The sequence below is a fragment of the Episyrphus balteatus genome, chromosome 4 (genome assembly GCF_945859705.1).
Source record: "Episyrphus balteatus chromosome 4, idEpiBalt1.1, whole genome shotgun sequence".
NCBI classification, from domain to species: domain Eukaryota; kingdom Metazoa; phylum Arthropoda; class Insecta; order Diptera; family Syrphidae; genus Episyrphus; species Episyrphus balteatus.
In genome coordinates, this window is record NC_079137.1 from 30,439,032 (window position 1) to 30,453,845 (window position 14,814).

The 14,814-nt window shown below is 31.0% G+C and overlaps 1 protein-coding gene across 6 annotated transcripts; it reads right to left on the reverse strand.

Annotated features, from left to right (window-relative positions):
- Positions 1-384: 384 nt before the first annotated feature.
- LOC129917869 (sodium-dependent nutrient amino acid transporter 1) lies at positions 385-11,912 on the reverse strand. 6 transcript variants are annotated; one of them, XM_055998059.1, is made up of 8 exons: positions 11,426-11,912; positions 5,285-5,433; positions 4,706-5,229; positions 4,262-4,636; positions 1,404-1,593; positions 1,058-1,334; positions 817-993; positions 385-747 (listed from the first exon to the last, which is right to left on the reverse strand). In XM_055998059.1, the coding sequence occupies exons 2-8, from the start codon at positions 5,408-5,410 to the stop codon at positions 494-496; spliced, it is 1,923 nt and encodes a 640-aa protein (XP_055854034.1). In that variant the 5' UTR covers positions 5,411-5,433; positions 11,426-11,912; the 3' UTR covers positions 385-493. The 6 variants fall into 6 exon arrangements, with proteins under 6 accessions (XP_055854034.1, XP_055854036.1, XP_055854035.1 ...); XM_055998061.1 differs by lacking the exon at positions 11,426-11,912 and adding an exon at positions 11,140-11,267; XM_055998060.1 differs by lacking the exon at positions 11,426-11,912 and adding an exon at positions 10,594-10,885.
- Positions 11,913-14,814: the final 2,902 nt, after the last annotated feature.

Here is a 14,814-nt window from a genome sequence, read left to right on the forward strand (position 1 = left end):
CTTTTCAGAGAAAATTGGAATAACTCAAATATTTTGTATGGGACGTACACTTTCTAGGCAACAAAAAATCTATTTTTCAGCATGATGAAACCCACTTTTCAGGCATCATCGTAAATTTAGTTTTGATTTAAAGTATAGAGCAAGTAAAAATAAACATCTTTAGCTAAATAAGTGGCTATTGCTCGTTTCACGTTTAGGTACTTTTCTGATTTTTTGTCACTTATTTTAAATATAAAAATATTCTTTTCCTGTCATTATAATGTTTAAAAGATCAAATATATTCAATCTTCTACAACTTATTAAAATGGCACAGATTGATTAAAACTTACGCTTCACAGAAGTGGTTTTCCAAATTTCACTCAAAGAAAACAAATCAAATCTTGCTGACCAAAATTATGAAATATTAATTTCGATTATATTTTTCTAACTTATTCTTAGTAACAAAAATTTTCGCTAGATTATAATACATTTAACTTATCTTTTAAAATTATATCTATCCAAATATATTATCATAAATTTTAAACCAAAATCCATTCCTCCTAAACATTCTCGCACTGATACTCGTATCATTTTGATTAAGTTTATAGGAATGGTATAATCTTTTGTCTAGCGGACCCCAGTCCGATTGTGGGTTAAAAGCTGATACAATCTTCTGTAGTAAAGTCCCCTTTGGTTGCTGAACTATTGCATAGATACCCCAAAATACTACTTGAAGTATTCCAAATGCTGACACACACCAACCGAAAACTGTAAATTAAATTTTATATTTGAATTAAAACTGATAACATCGAACGAAAAAATGTATTTAATTATTACCGTAAAGTCCATCAGGATAGATATAGCCATTATAATCTAAGGGCTTGTAATCCACAAATGTGTACACAAGAATTGCAGCCATTACGGCTGGTGTAACAATACCCCAGCAAATGCGATAGTAAATGCTTGTTTTAAGTCCGAGCATGAAGTGTATATCTTGACACAAACGCTTTACTCCTGAAAAAATTAAATTAAAAGTTGGTGCAAACCAGAAAAAGAATCAAATCATTATAAATCCAACCATATATCCAACCAACAGCAATTAGTTCCACTATTGCCAACACCAATGCCACAAACGACGCTCCATAAAAGTCCAAAAAGTTCAAAAGAAACTGTCCACCAGGGGTAATGTAGATCAATCCAACTAAATAACCAACCACGGCTATAATCATCACAATAACCCAATTCTTGGTCGATGAAAATTTGTCTTTCAACACCGTCATGATACACGAAGCCATTCCAACATTACTGCCAATTCCAAGGACAAACAACATGAGGAAAAATAATACTGAAAACAGCTAAACTTTTTGGATCACTATACAGAATATATCAAGCTTGAATGTATTAAATTCTTACGAAAAGCTTACCTGTGGTACGAAATTAAATTTGGCAATTGCATCGGGATATGATACAAAAGCAAGACCAGTGCCTCCTTTAACTACACTTTTGATATCGGTTGTGTTGCTTTCGTAGGCAAGATTGCCAAGAATTCCAAAAATAATCACGCCAGAAAGAAGGGATGTGAAAGTGTCCAGAGTTGTTACAATGTTGGCATCTCTAAAAGTTTGATTTAAAAATAAAAAAAATATAATTATATAAAATTAATGCAAAAATTTAAAAAAATTATTTCTTTTTTTTAAACTGCCTCTTAATTAAATGAAGCATTTTTGGTTGCAGAGATATTTGAGTTTAAAGATGGAAATGACATTTTATATTCAAAGTCCGATTAATGCGCTAAAAAACATACAAAAAAAGTGTTGAAATTAGTTTTTTTTAAATAACGATAACATTTCCAAATGAAATATGCCATTTGATTTCTTGGTTAACAAAGAATTTTCGGATTTTTTTTTTGAAAATTGTTTCTAAAAAAATAATTTTTTGTATAACAAAATTTCGAAAAATGTTTAAAAATAAATTGGTATTTCGTTTAAATTTTTTTTCCACGCATTTCAACAATATTTCAAACATCAATACGTTAAAAAAAATTAGCATAACAAAAACATAACTAGCACAAAGAGTACTGAGATGTAAAAGTATACCATGTTCTAAAGTTTGATTTTAAATTTGTATCAAATATATTTTGATTGTTTAGTAAAGTAAAATCTCGACTTGAGGAAAAAATGTTCTCAATCCAGCTGTCATCTGAAAATATATGTATTTTTTTTAATAATTTTTCCTCGATTTGGTTTTGTTGTGGTTGCAATAGACGATATTTAACATTAAAGAAATAAACGAATAGGGAATTATTAAAAATATATATTTTTAGATGATAGTTTCAAATCAGTCAAATTTCATTGTGAGTTTGATTGAAAGAAATATTTTGTCAAGTCAAGATTTTACTCTACTTAAGTGAATGCTTAAGTTGAGAAAAATCTTGACTTGAGTAACGACTATGAAATTCACCCTGGATGTTATTTGAAAAATTTCCAAGTAAACAACAAAAATTTAATTGATACAAATTTAAAACCAAACTTTAGAACTTGGTACACTTTTACAAGGTATTGCTGTAAAAATTTAAATTTATATTATTTGTTTATTCCAGCACCTTTCCCTGGAAAATCTCAAGTTTTTGATATTTTGATAATTCTTTTAAGGCAGTTGTGTGATTATATAAAGTACCAGTCTTTTACCTATATATTTCGAATATCTGAGGGTGCGAACCACGCCCTCTGATTAGAGAATGTTTTTTTTTAATATTTCTTTTGCATTAGATCTACCAAGCTATATCAGATTCTATCAGAAGTGATCTATAATATTTGGTAAAATTTCAGCGAATTTGGGCGGTTACCATGCCTCCTGGCTAAATTTCTCAAATTTTAAATTTGTTCCTTTGTATTAACGCCCTGCTCTACCATTCTACTAAGTTTCAAGATTCTACAGAAGTGCTGTTAAAATTTGATGAAAATTCAGGGAAAACGGCCCGTTACCACGCCCCCTCAATTGAAAATCTCAAATTTTGTACCTTGTATGCACCACAAGACACATCGTTTTAAAAATTTCTACGATAACGGGAAGTTCTTTATAATTTTGATGATGTGTCAGTAAGTGAGTGGGACTCAGTTACGGTTTTTGCGATTTTTGAAGCTACATATATCTCAGAAACTACTCATCCTAAGTACAGTAGATGACGGATATAAGAAAGTCCAAAAAACCAGAGAATTCCTTTCTTATATCCGTGTTTTCTTATAGAAAAAAGTGTATATAAGAAAGAAAATTTCTTATATAAATAAAATATATATAAGAAAGAAATTTTCTTATGTAAATACAAATTGCATATAAGAAATAAAATTTCTATTATAAGTCATATAATATTTGTTTCGTTTTTATAAAAAATGTATTTCTTTTCTTAGATGACATTTTTGAACCAAACGAACACAAACAATTTGTGGGCGTTTTTTTCTTTCTTGCTCATCCTCAGTTTGTCAATTTTTTGGCAACTCAATGAGGCTGGATTTAGAAATTTTGTGGAAGTTACACTTTGCATCATTTGCATGTTTATATACTGGAGACTTTCTTATAGACGTTTAAATTTCTATGTAGTGAATGAGATTTTATATCAGAATAGGTTTCTTATATCAGTGTTTTTCTTTTAAACGTTTTTCTTATATGAGGTAAATTTAACACACAATTTAATGAGAATGTGCATGGTGTTTTGAAATGTCTGTCTTATATGCGTGTTTTTCTTATATGAGACTTTCTTATATCCGTCATCTACTGTAGCTGAAATTTTATGAAGAGTTTGTTATTGACTAGTTGAACAAATGGAGCGAGTTCGAAATTTCTGGCATATTTTGTTAGATTTTGGTCGAAAATTACTTGAGTTGTTTCCTGTACATAAATAAAGGTGTAATGCCAAAGTTGCTAGAGAACTTGGCTGGGCACTACCGTGACCCTTGATTTGTATTTTTAATATGTTTTAAAAAAATCAAAATGGTTTGAGATGGAGACAGAAAGAATTGCGAGACTTACTTTTTTCGTCGCAATGTCATATCTCATTAATATCTCGATTTTTCGATTTTTTTACCTGCCCTGTAACGTATTTTTTTTTAAAGTATTTCCAAATAAATAATTAAAAAATAACGCTTAAAAATCATTAAAATTTATAACTACTGTGCCAGGCAGGAAAACAGTCCTTCAGTATGATTGTGGTCACAGCCAAAAAAAAGGAGGTTCTTTGATATTAGTTGCAGTACACCGCTGGCATATTTTAATTTTAATATCTCACCTATAAACGTTTTGTCCAAATCGATTATACGACGCATACATGATAATATTTCCAAAACAAATGGCCAACGAAAAGAAAACTTGCGTCACAGCTGCATACCATACTTTCGGATCCAATAGTCTATCCCATTGTGGCTTTATAAAATAAAGAACTCCATCGAATGCTCCAGGCAGAGTTAATGCCCGAATAAGTAAAATTAACATAACAACATATGGAAAAAGTGCCAGAAAATAAGACGCTTTTCCCGAACTCCTTACGCCTTGAATCATAATCGCTGCTACCATTATCCATGCACCTAACAGACACAAAGCTAATTCCCAGCTGGGATTGCCAATTCCATCATGAATTGAAGATTTCTCACGAAGAACTATATTTCTAATATAAATTTCGAAGTTTGAAAAGAAATTCAAGAAAAGGGCATCAACTTTTGAGAGATAAACTCACGTAAAATAAAATTGGGCTGAAGGAACTCTTGTCACGTTTTCCAAAATAGTTTCGTTTCCTGTAATTTTTGAATCGATGCATGCACTTCCCCATTCTTCACGGCAGTAACTCCATGGCAGAACTGTCGAGAATGATGCCACCAAATAACGCAACGTTAAAGCCATCAATGTTGCATAATAAGTTGTAACTATCCCTGTGGCAAGAACTTGACCATAACCAACTCCTCTCATGATTGGTGAAAAATCAAAAACATTAACACTGCCACGACTGGAGAATTGTCCCAGAATCATTTCCATATAATAAACTGGTTTCCCGACGAGGAACAGGACAATGATGTATGGAATCAAGAAAGCTCCACCGCCATTTTCAAGAGCTGTAAAGGGAAATCTCCATACGTTGCCCAATCCCACTGACAGTGCTATGCAAGACATTAGGAATTCTAGATCATTGCTCCATTGGTCACGACCTAATTTGGTAGTTTCATCGGGATCGGGGGATTGCTGATGGTCTTCACTTGAAGCTTTCTAAAAGAGGAAATGATATTGGAATTGAACTTTATAAATAAAAAAGTATAATTACTTCACTATTATTTAAGCTAATCGTTGAAACTGTTGTAGAGCCATTTTTGTATTCCCCTGGAATGGAGGTAGTTGATCCAAGTGTTCCATAGTAACCTTCATTTACGTGACCATTTTGTTTCACCATCGCTCTTGTGCTCCAAAATAATCCTTAAATAATTTAATTAAATAATGAAATATTAAAATTTAGATAAAATCATGTTTAAAAAAATAGAAATGCTAAAAAGTTCCAGACTGATAAGACTTATCATTGCAAACTACCACCTATTGTGTTTACAATCTGTCTAGCGGCAAAAATAGTGCAAAATCATTAGACACATGTTACAGTTGCTGACGATCTACTCGTTTAAGTTTAAATCTAGGTATTTGATAAGAAATGTAAATATCCACGTTTATTTCAAATGGACTAGGTCGTTTGAACTCTTACACAGTATGAGTATAATGATCATTTGAAATAAGTTAATAGTCCAAATAGATAATTAAAATTATTAAAACGAATTAACTGATAAGAAACATGTAAAATTTGAATAATTGAGTCAGTAGGTATTTTAATTTTTTTTTTATAATTCGGCTTTTCTGTTAACTAAATTATCATTTGAGGCATCTTTAAAAAAGTGAGCGAATATGTAATAACTAATAAATAAACAAGTCGGTACCTGTATCGCAATGCTGAGTCGCAAGAAGTTTATAGTTCATATTATATTTATATTTATTTATATTTAAAATTACCTGTAACGTAAGGATTTTAACGTGCTTAATAAATCAAATCAAAATTAAAAACTAAAATTTTATAGGTAACTACAAATCGCTCCTTACAAAATATCAAAGCCAATTCTATTCAATATTCAATTGATTAAAAGTTTAATTTAGTCAATTAAAATAAAAAAAAAGATGAAGATGCCATTATTAAGTGCCAAAAAGAACACAAACTATTTGCTGTGGTTTTTATTTTTCTAAGATTATTTTGGTGAAGTAATTAGGGCAATTTAATGTTTATTGTATCACGGTGTTGTTCATAAACAATTGATATTTTTTAATTGTTGATTATTATAGTATAATTATATTGTATTATTTTGCATATCACCTTAACCCTTCCGACTTGGGAGGAACTGTTGGTTCTATTCATTCTTGCAAACAAAATACAAGTACACCGGAATGATTGAAAGTAAACAGTTAATATTTTTAATTCATTTTGTTATTAAACTGAAAATTAATGAGCAGGTTCAGAAACGTTAGGGACTAAATATTTAGGCAATTTCTCGCATTCTGATTGGTCAACTGTCAAAAAAATCCTTCAAATTTAGGTAATTTTATTACAAAGCTGACTGGAAAGTTAGGCAAGAAATTTTTCCCTAAAAAATTGGGAAAGTTTTTTTTGTCAACATGACAGCTGATTGTTTTTAATTACATAATACCGATAAAAGAATTAAATTTATTTGTGTGAAAAAAGATTAAAAAGTGCATTATCGGTTATAATTAATATTATTTAATTATTAAAGTGAAGTGAAATTTGGTGTCTGCCCCACACCATCTCTAAAATTCTGGCGTAGATATAGTCAATTAAATTCAATTTTGTTTTTATTGAACTTGTTATTTACAATTGACTTAAAATTAACTTATGTCTAAGATTCATTGATAGATACAAAATTTTGTTGGCACAGAGGGGGCCTAACCTTATACAATGACTAAGTTATAAAATATAAATAAATATTATACATGGATAAACTTAATTTAAAGTCTGCTGACAAGCTTGTCCTCGGGGTGTTCAGACCCGGATGTCCAGTTGTGATTAGATATAGTTAAGGGAAAAAAAATGTAAAAAAATGTTCCAGATTAAATCATGAATTTATTTGCGAAACAATAACAAAACAAAATCCTACTTTTGTTGTGAAGCTAATAAAAACAATGATCTTGTCTGGATCACGAGGAAAATAAAACACAGCTATTATTAATGGATTTTGAAGTGTGCACTCTTTATAAATAGTCATTTACTTAAAGAACAAGAGCCAAAATATAACCAAGTACTCCTTGAAAATAAGTGGTAGGCTGATAAAATTTTGTATACACATAGTCCAAAAAGTCTCCGTACAGATACAATTTTTTAAATTTTTTCCTTAAAATATTGAATTTAAGATATCGAAATAATAAATACAACATCCTCGGTTCAGATGGACGCCGTATGGTGTGTTGAAAGTCCAAAACTGCTCTGAATCCTTAAAATTTGATACTTGTGTGAGGGTGTATGGCCTTTTCCGGCGTTGGAAACCTTGTTTACATAGAAAATACCAAGGATATTTGGAAACTTGAAAATTCTTTAGGAAAGTGTCCAAAAACTGGGTCTCGAAAGCAATTTTACGTTCGAAGAGGACAATATTCCCACAAATACTGGCAAAGTAGTAAAGAAATGGTTGCTGTGCAATGTTAGTACGAACGTTAAACATTCCGCTTCGTCTCCAGACCTGAATCTTATTGAGCACCTATGGGTTAACGTAGAAAAAAAAGGTTCGTCAGCATACAATAGCCAACAAAAAAGACCGCAAAACGATCCTACTTGACTAATGGAACAAAATTTCTCCAGATAAGACCGCCAAGCTTGTCCATTCGATTAGAAACAGAGTGCAGGAAGTGGTCAAGATCAGAGGAACTCCTACTAGTCATAAATTTATTTCTTCCTTAAGTAAAGTGACTTTTATTTATAGTTTTTTCAACACAAACTAGTCACAAAAATAAACTGTACGGAGACTTTTTAGTTCCTTTTTTTCCTTTTTTGCACTATGAATTTTTGTTATTTTAATTTTTTTAAACAAAAATGGTATAATTTTGTTTAACATTTATTTTTTGATATACTCTCTATCATTCCGGATACTTTACAAAAAATTTTGATATCTTAAATTCAGCATTTTAAGGAAAAAATTAAAAAAATTGTAGCTGTACGGAGACATTTTGGACTATGTGTATGCCAAAAATTTTGCAATAACTTTTTTCGTGACGGTAAAGGCATATTGCTATTGGTTTTATTCGATCCGGCGATAAAAATTACCTTGAAATCATGTATTATATTAATAAAAAGGTTTCATTAGCTATACTATGATATGCAACAATGCGGGTGCAACACAGAAAAGCTCTTGTATCTACCCTCCTGGATGAAATACAACGTGGCCCAATATCTCAAAATAACTCTTATATTGAGTACTACCAATGATATAAATTTCATTTTTTTATCACAAAGTGCACAATGGAGCTCTTTTTTAATGCTAAGCCGCCTCACTAATTCAGAAGCCTTCTGAAAGTGTTTTATTCACAAAAACATGACAGCTAGAACGCTTTTAAGAAGAAGAATTCTCTTTTCGATTTCAAATCAGAATCGACTTAAAATCACTAATACATAAAAATTTAATGTCAAACAAAATGTTATCGTTCAAAATTAAATAATTTTTATTTGATAATTACTAACACCAATACAAAATTTCAAAAGTGAGTGAAAGCGATTCAAACTGTTTTATTGAGAACATTAAATCTTCTTCAAATAATACATCGTGGTTAAGAAAACCGAAAAATAAAAAATTATGAATCATGTCTAAAACAACAATGTCTTCCAAAGTAAAGAGATCATGGTAAATTCCAGCATTGAACAGGTTTCCTGTTATTTATTTCAGTCTATACCAAATACCTAGTAAAATCAATATAAACATTTTTAATGAATGAAATTAAAATAAAATTTAAACTTGTTTGTCTGGGTCGTATTTTCTTGCTGAAATTGCTAAAAACTATACAAAATTCATTCCAAGATTTTCTAAAACAAAAAAATAATTTTCAAAGCTTTAGCACCACATTTGTTCAATTTCTCTTGAAAAACTACATTATTTAAAAATTAAAAACAAATATCTAAGAGCATTTTCTTTAATAATTTGGCGTACATTTTTTAGAGTATGATAAATAAAGTATTAAAATTTGTCTTAATTATTTGTCGGTTTTTACGTGTTCAATTTTATTAATTAATATGATAAATCATATTTTTAAAATAAAACTTAAACGGTCACTGGGGCGTATGCGGAACATTTCTCTCTAATGAAAAAATTAACTGTTAGTGACACTTTTTCTATTGGGTATTTAATAAATAATAATACCAGTTCTTGAATTTTTTTATTAAGTCGATCGTTTGAATTCTTTTTACTGTGGCGTTAAGATCACAAGAGAAATTTTTAACGAAAAAAATATTTTCGAGACTTTGGATTCGTTTTACTTTTGAAAAACTAAATAAATAATAATAGAAAGGCCACAATGCACCTATTTTCAAACTAAGTTTTTACCAAAAGTTAGTTACTGGATAGCTGTGCCGAAATTCACTTTCCAATTATTCCCGCATAACGTGACACACAGAAAAAGTCAACTTGGTCCAAGTCCTAGGTTAAAAGATTTAAATTTTTTCCCTTATTCATAGCAAAACCAAAATAATAATGACAAAAACGCAGAATATGAATCATGTGTGAAGTTCCCCAAAACAAAATCTTTTGTGTAAGATCAGATCATATCAAATTTTGTCCAAAACAACAAGAAACAGGTTAATTATTATTTATTTCAATGTTAATCAAGTATTAGTAAAAAATAAACACAATTTTTTGTCGGAACAAAATTTAAATAAAGTGCTCTACTGGGTCAAAAGTATTTGCTCTTATAAGTTTAGTGACTATTTAAGGCTTTGTGTTTTAGAAGTCAAATATCTCGATTTTTGGAAGATTTGCAACTTTAAACATTGTGAAAATTATGGCCGTTAGAATTTTTGAACTTTTAGTTTTTCTTCTTAATAATAATTTAGTTTATAAAAAAATATACAAATTTTGAAGTTAATTCTTTAAATAGTTCAAAAATAATAGGTCAAATGAGAAAATTTCATATACAAATTTCTAATTTTAAATGAGATAAACAGGCTATAATTTTTTTTAAAGTTTCCATTGCCAAACAAATGATAGGATTGATTTCTTGTTTAGTAAACTTTTTGTGCATTCTTGCACGTAGATATTTCATGTTTAAGTTTGGTTGTAATCTTGAGTTTAATTTATTTTAATATCCCAAAACACTTACGTTCAAAAGCATGATAAAGCTTAATCTGTTCATAAAATTTAACTTTTCAATTTTATTGTTTAACGATTTGCTGGTGGATATCAATCAAATTAAATACAATAGGTAGTAAATACATTCTTTTCAACCTTTTGATCTTAACACCAGCCTTCAAGTTATAACCTCGTAAATCACAACAATTTGTTTCTGCTTTAACAATTTAGTATTTTATATCCAAAATAAGATACATACTTCCAAAATGAATATCACTGCATACCAAGAGTGTTGATTGCTCATTTCATGTGGTTGGCAATTAACTTGAATAATAGTATCAACAGTACCGGACTGAGATGTGTGATGATAAAGGTAAAATTTCACTTCCTTTAGATCACAGATATTTTGTTATTGAAAATATTTTGTATTTATTTCCGAGAAAACCTTTAAGAACTTTTTTACGATTTTGTTTGAAATTTTTGATTCCGCTAAATCTATAAACTGTTCATAATTTCTAAGAATGCTTCGAAGAACTGTTGGATCACTTTATTAAAATATAATCCAGAACTGTGAAAAACCACAGCAATCATCAACCGCAAAAGTCACTATTTATCAAGGTAATTTTCTAACGTGCTATGAGCTATTGTTATTTAAGATACCTCTTTCCTGCGTCACTTTTGTTGCTACAAAGACAAAGCAATACAACGCTTTGCGACATTAATTATTGTTTATACTAGAGAGTAGTAAAAACATAAAACCTACACTTAAATTTTCTTTCAAAAAGTCATTGTTTTGAAAGCTTACCTGCACCCACACCAAGAGACTTAGTTATTTGTTTATCAAATTTTACGATTTAACTAGCGCAAATAGTAACAACAATTATACAAAAATTATGACACGTTCGAATTCTTCAACAGCACTGTTCTAAATGTTCACTTTGAAACAATCAAAAGGCGTAAATTGTAGTCAATTTAAATGTAATGGACCATTTTAATAAAAATCAGCGGATGTCACCGTCTACCTTCTGCAGGTCATCACACAGATAGTGTAAATAATTAAAATCAATTGATTCACTTAAAAATACACTTACGTCGTTAGTCTGGGTATTAAAAAACTCGTTCTCGAATTCTTAAGAACGATTAACGTAGTTCCGCCACACCTACAAATTTTGTTTTTACTGATTTTTTTTTTTCAAAGTTAATCTTTTAACATTCCCCAAAAAGTATCTTTGAGTCACTTTGTTAAGTTAATTCAAGATCGAAATTATAAACGACCTTATTATCTCTTCGAACCAAACGTTACGGATGAACAAACGATCGAACCCACTCGGCTGTCGACAAGAAACTGTTGTAAAAAAGCTCAAGTTTGTTCTCATCTACCACCAATATTTTTCAGCTAACCAAAGTTATGCTTTCCTCTGGCTCGGAATGAACATAAACGTTACTGGTATTCCTATGCGCCCGTCAAGTCTCAAGATACTTTGTTGTGTGAACTTTTTTTGCGGTTAATACAAATTTGCATTGACTTGAGTTTTTTTGTGGCGGCACGCGACTATACCAGACGAAATCTATACAATTGCTGTCCGAGACTTGCTTGGAAGTTGGAAGTCTTGAAATCTAAGTCGAGCGAGAAAAAAGCTTTCGATTGTGAACACTTTTGCTTTTTTTTTTATTTCTTGTGAGTTACACCATTATCAGTTAATCAGTTTTGCGGAACCTATTGACATAGTGAATTTTCTGATCTTGTTCATGAATCAAAAGTTCAACAAACTTATTTTGTATTTTATTTATGTGCCAATAAACAAATTAGATCATTTGTATTTTTTATATTTTATTAAAACATTTACCTAATTGGAACTCAATTTTTGATAAGATCAGAAATGGGGTAATCTTTTTGTTTATTATTATTGTACTCGAGTTAGTTTATGGATTTAAAGTTAGAAGATAGAAGGATTGATTGTTATTTGAACTACTTTTTGGATTTATAGGGTGTTTCACAATTAACCCCACAGACAACTACAGTCGTGGGCATAATTATTTTGACAGATGAACAATTCTCGTTCTGATGAGAATTATTTCTAAGGGTTAAACTTTATATAGGTTATGTTGATGGTTATTTATTAAGTATGTTATGGTGAATCTCATGGTAGCTTTCAGGCAGCTTTTTACTTACGATATAGGTACATACTTTATAGGGTGATTCAGCAGTAATGTGTCAAAAAGCTAGTGCGTGTAGGTTGGTTCGAGACAAGGAAAAAAATCGTATGGGAGGGGGGGTCTATTCCCCTTCGTTAAGCGGGGAAGGGCAATTAAAAAAAAAAATTTACTTAATTTGGAAAGAAATTATTAAAAATCAACGGTTACACCTATAATAACGTGATATACCTTCTTGTAAAGCCAATTGTCTTTTACAAAAAAAATTGAATTGAGCCATTTTTTAGCATAGTTTTTGGAAAATTAATTTTAAAAATCAAAATTTTGAAAAAAAAACTGGAAAAAATTTTAAACTAATTTTTTTTTAATTTTATGTAATTAAGTACCAATTTAGTTTTTTAAAATTCGATGCTCTTATTTGTTTTAAACAGAAAACCAGATACAGAAAAAAAGCTTGTCATTTTCCAGAAATTAACAAAAAACCAAAAGTACTTTTTTTCTAAAAAAAAAACACTTTATTTTTGTTCTTATGTGGTGTTGATAAATTAATTTATGAAACATTTACCATTCGTCTATTATTTTTTAAAAATTCAAACTTAAATAAGGATACAACAAAGTGATAAGGCATTGGATTAACCCTGATCAACTTCTTTCATTGATAACACCTGAAAACTTACCTGGATTCTTGCTGGAAGGGCCTTAAGTCAATAAAACCGCAATTTTTAATGAAAATTGAACAACAAATAATAATGTACATCCAAAAGATAAATAAATGACAAGAAAATGCAAATACATATCGCACCCCCGGTGGAACAACGACGTAAGTGCAAATTTTGAATTTTCTGAGTTAAGTATGCCATAGTTTCAAGAAAAGGTATTTCCTTCCGATGAAACAAAGACCCAATTGAAAATTTTCTATTTGTATCCAGGGGGCAGAAATTCCTTTGGACCGTTACATTGTTTTCAAACGTTTTCAAAATGTTTAATCGAGTTTTCTGAAGAATCAACATTTTTGTACTTACGTCGTTGTACCACCGGAGGTGCGATATGGAGGAGAATTCAAATGCTGCCTATCTAGAAAAAAAATAATTCTCTTGAAACATTCAAAAATCAAAGAATATGACTTAAAAATTCCTTTTTTATTATAAACTGCTTGTGCAAATATTATGTTGTTGTTTTACATTAAAATAAAACAATTTTGCTGTCTAAAGGCCCTTACAGCTGGAATTCTTTGACGGCGGGCGCCCCAGACAGACTAAGAAAAATTCTCAGGTGAGTTTTTAGGTTTTATCAATGAAAAAAGTTGATCTATTCATTGTTAAACGCTTCCAAAACGCTTATAAAACGCGTGCAAGATGCGCCCAAAACGCGTCCGAGACGCATCCAAAAAGCGTCCAAAACGCTTCCAAGACAAGCCCAAAATGCGTCCAAGACAAGTCCGAAACGCGTCCAAGACAAGTCCGAAACGCGTCCAAGACGCAACCAAAACGCATATGCAAGACGCGTCTAAAACACTTCCAAGAACTGTCCAAATCCATCCAAGACGTGTCCAAATCCGTCCATGACGCGTCCAAATCGCGCCCAAAACGCGTCCGAAACACGTACAAGACGCATCCAAAACGCGTGCAAAATGCGTCCAAAACGAGTCCAAGACGCGTCCAAAACATGTCAAAATGTGTCCGACATGCATCCAAATCCGTCCAAGACGCATCCAAACCGCGTGCAAAACGCATCCAAAATCCGACACTGACACGTCCAAGACGCCTTCAAAACGCGTCCGACACGCATCCAAAACGCGTCCGGAACGCGTCCAAGACGCTTCCAAATCGCGTCAAAGACGCAACCAAAACGTGTCCAAGACGCGATCATAAAACCGCTTTCGACTTGCTCTATAGATAGGGCAAGTAGTATTGGTTTCGTGTAGAAAAAAAAATTGGGGTTTTTAATCAAAACCAACATTACGATGATGGAGAGAACTCCGTAAAAGTGGGTCTTGCAATTCCGTCCGTCCGTCTGTGGACGGGTGGACGGATTTTCTTCAAATTTGGTAGGTACAGATGATTTTTATGGAATTATGAAATTTGTTTTTTTTTTTCTTTTTTTATATCTCACTTAGAAAGTGTAGCTCCTATACATATTTTTTAAATGACACCAACTAACTCGAAAACGGCTCTAACGATTTTGACAAGTAAACTTACATAAAAGTGGTTTCAACTGCAAGAGCAAGTACGTGCGCCCAGTCGTGCATTTTATTTTATTTCTCTGAGGTGCGTTCTTTTTCTAACAATAGTCAACGATCGTTGTTATGTCAAAAATTATTGTTGAA

What these genes read in the sequence shown, in the direction of transcription:
- LOC129917869 (XM_055998059.1), bottom strand. Translation starts at nt 5,410, where the DNA reads ATGGTGAAACAAAATGGTCACGTAAATGAAGGTTACTATGGAACACTT. An exon ending in TTAGCTTAAATAATAGTGAA is followed by an intron (nt 5,230 to 5,284) that starts GTAATTATACTT and finishes TTCCTCTTTTAG; the next exon opens with AAAGCTTCAAGTGAAGACCA. An exon ending in TCAGCCCAATTTTATTTTAC is followed by an intron (nt 4,637 to 4,705) that starts GTGAGTTTATCT and finishes AATTTATATTAG; the next exon opens with AAATATAGTTCTTCGTGAGA.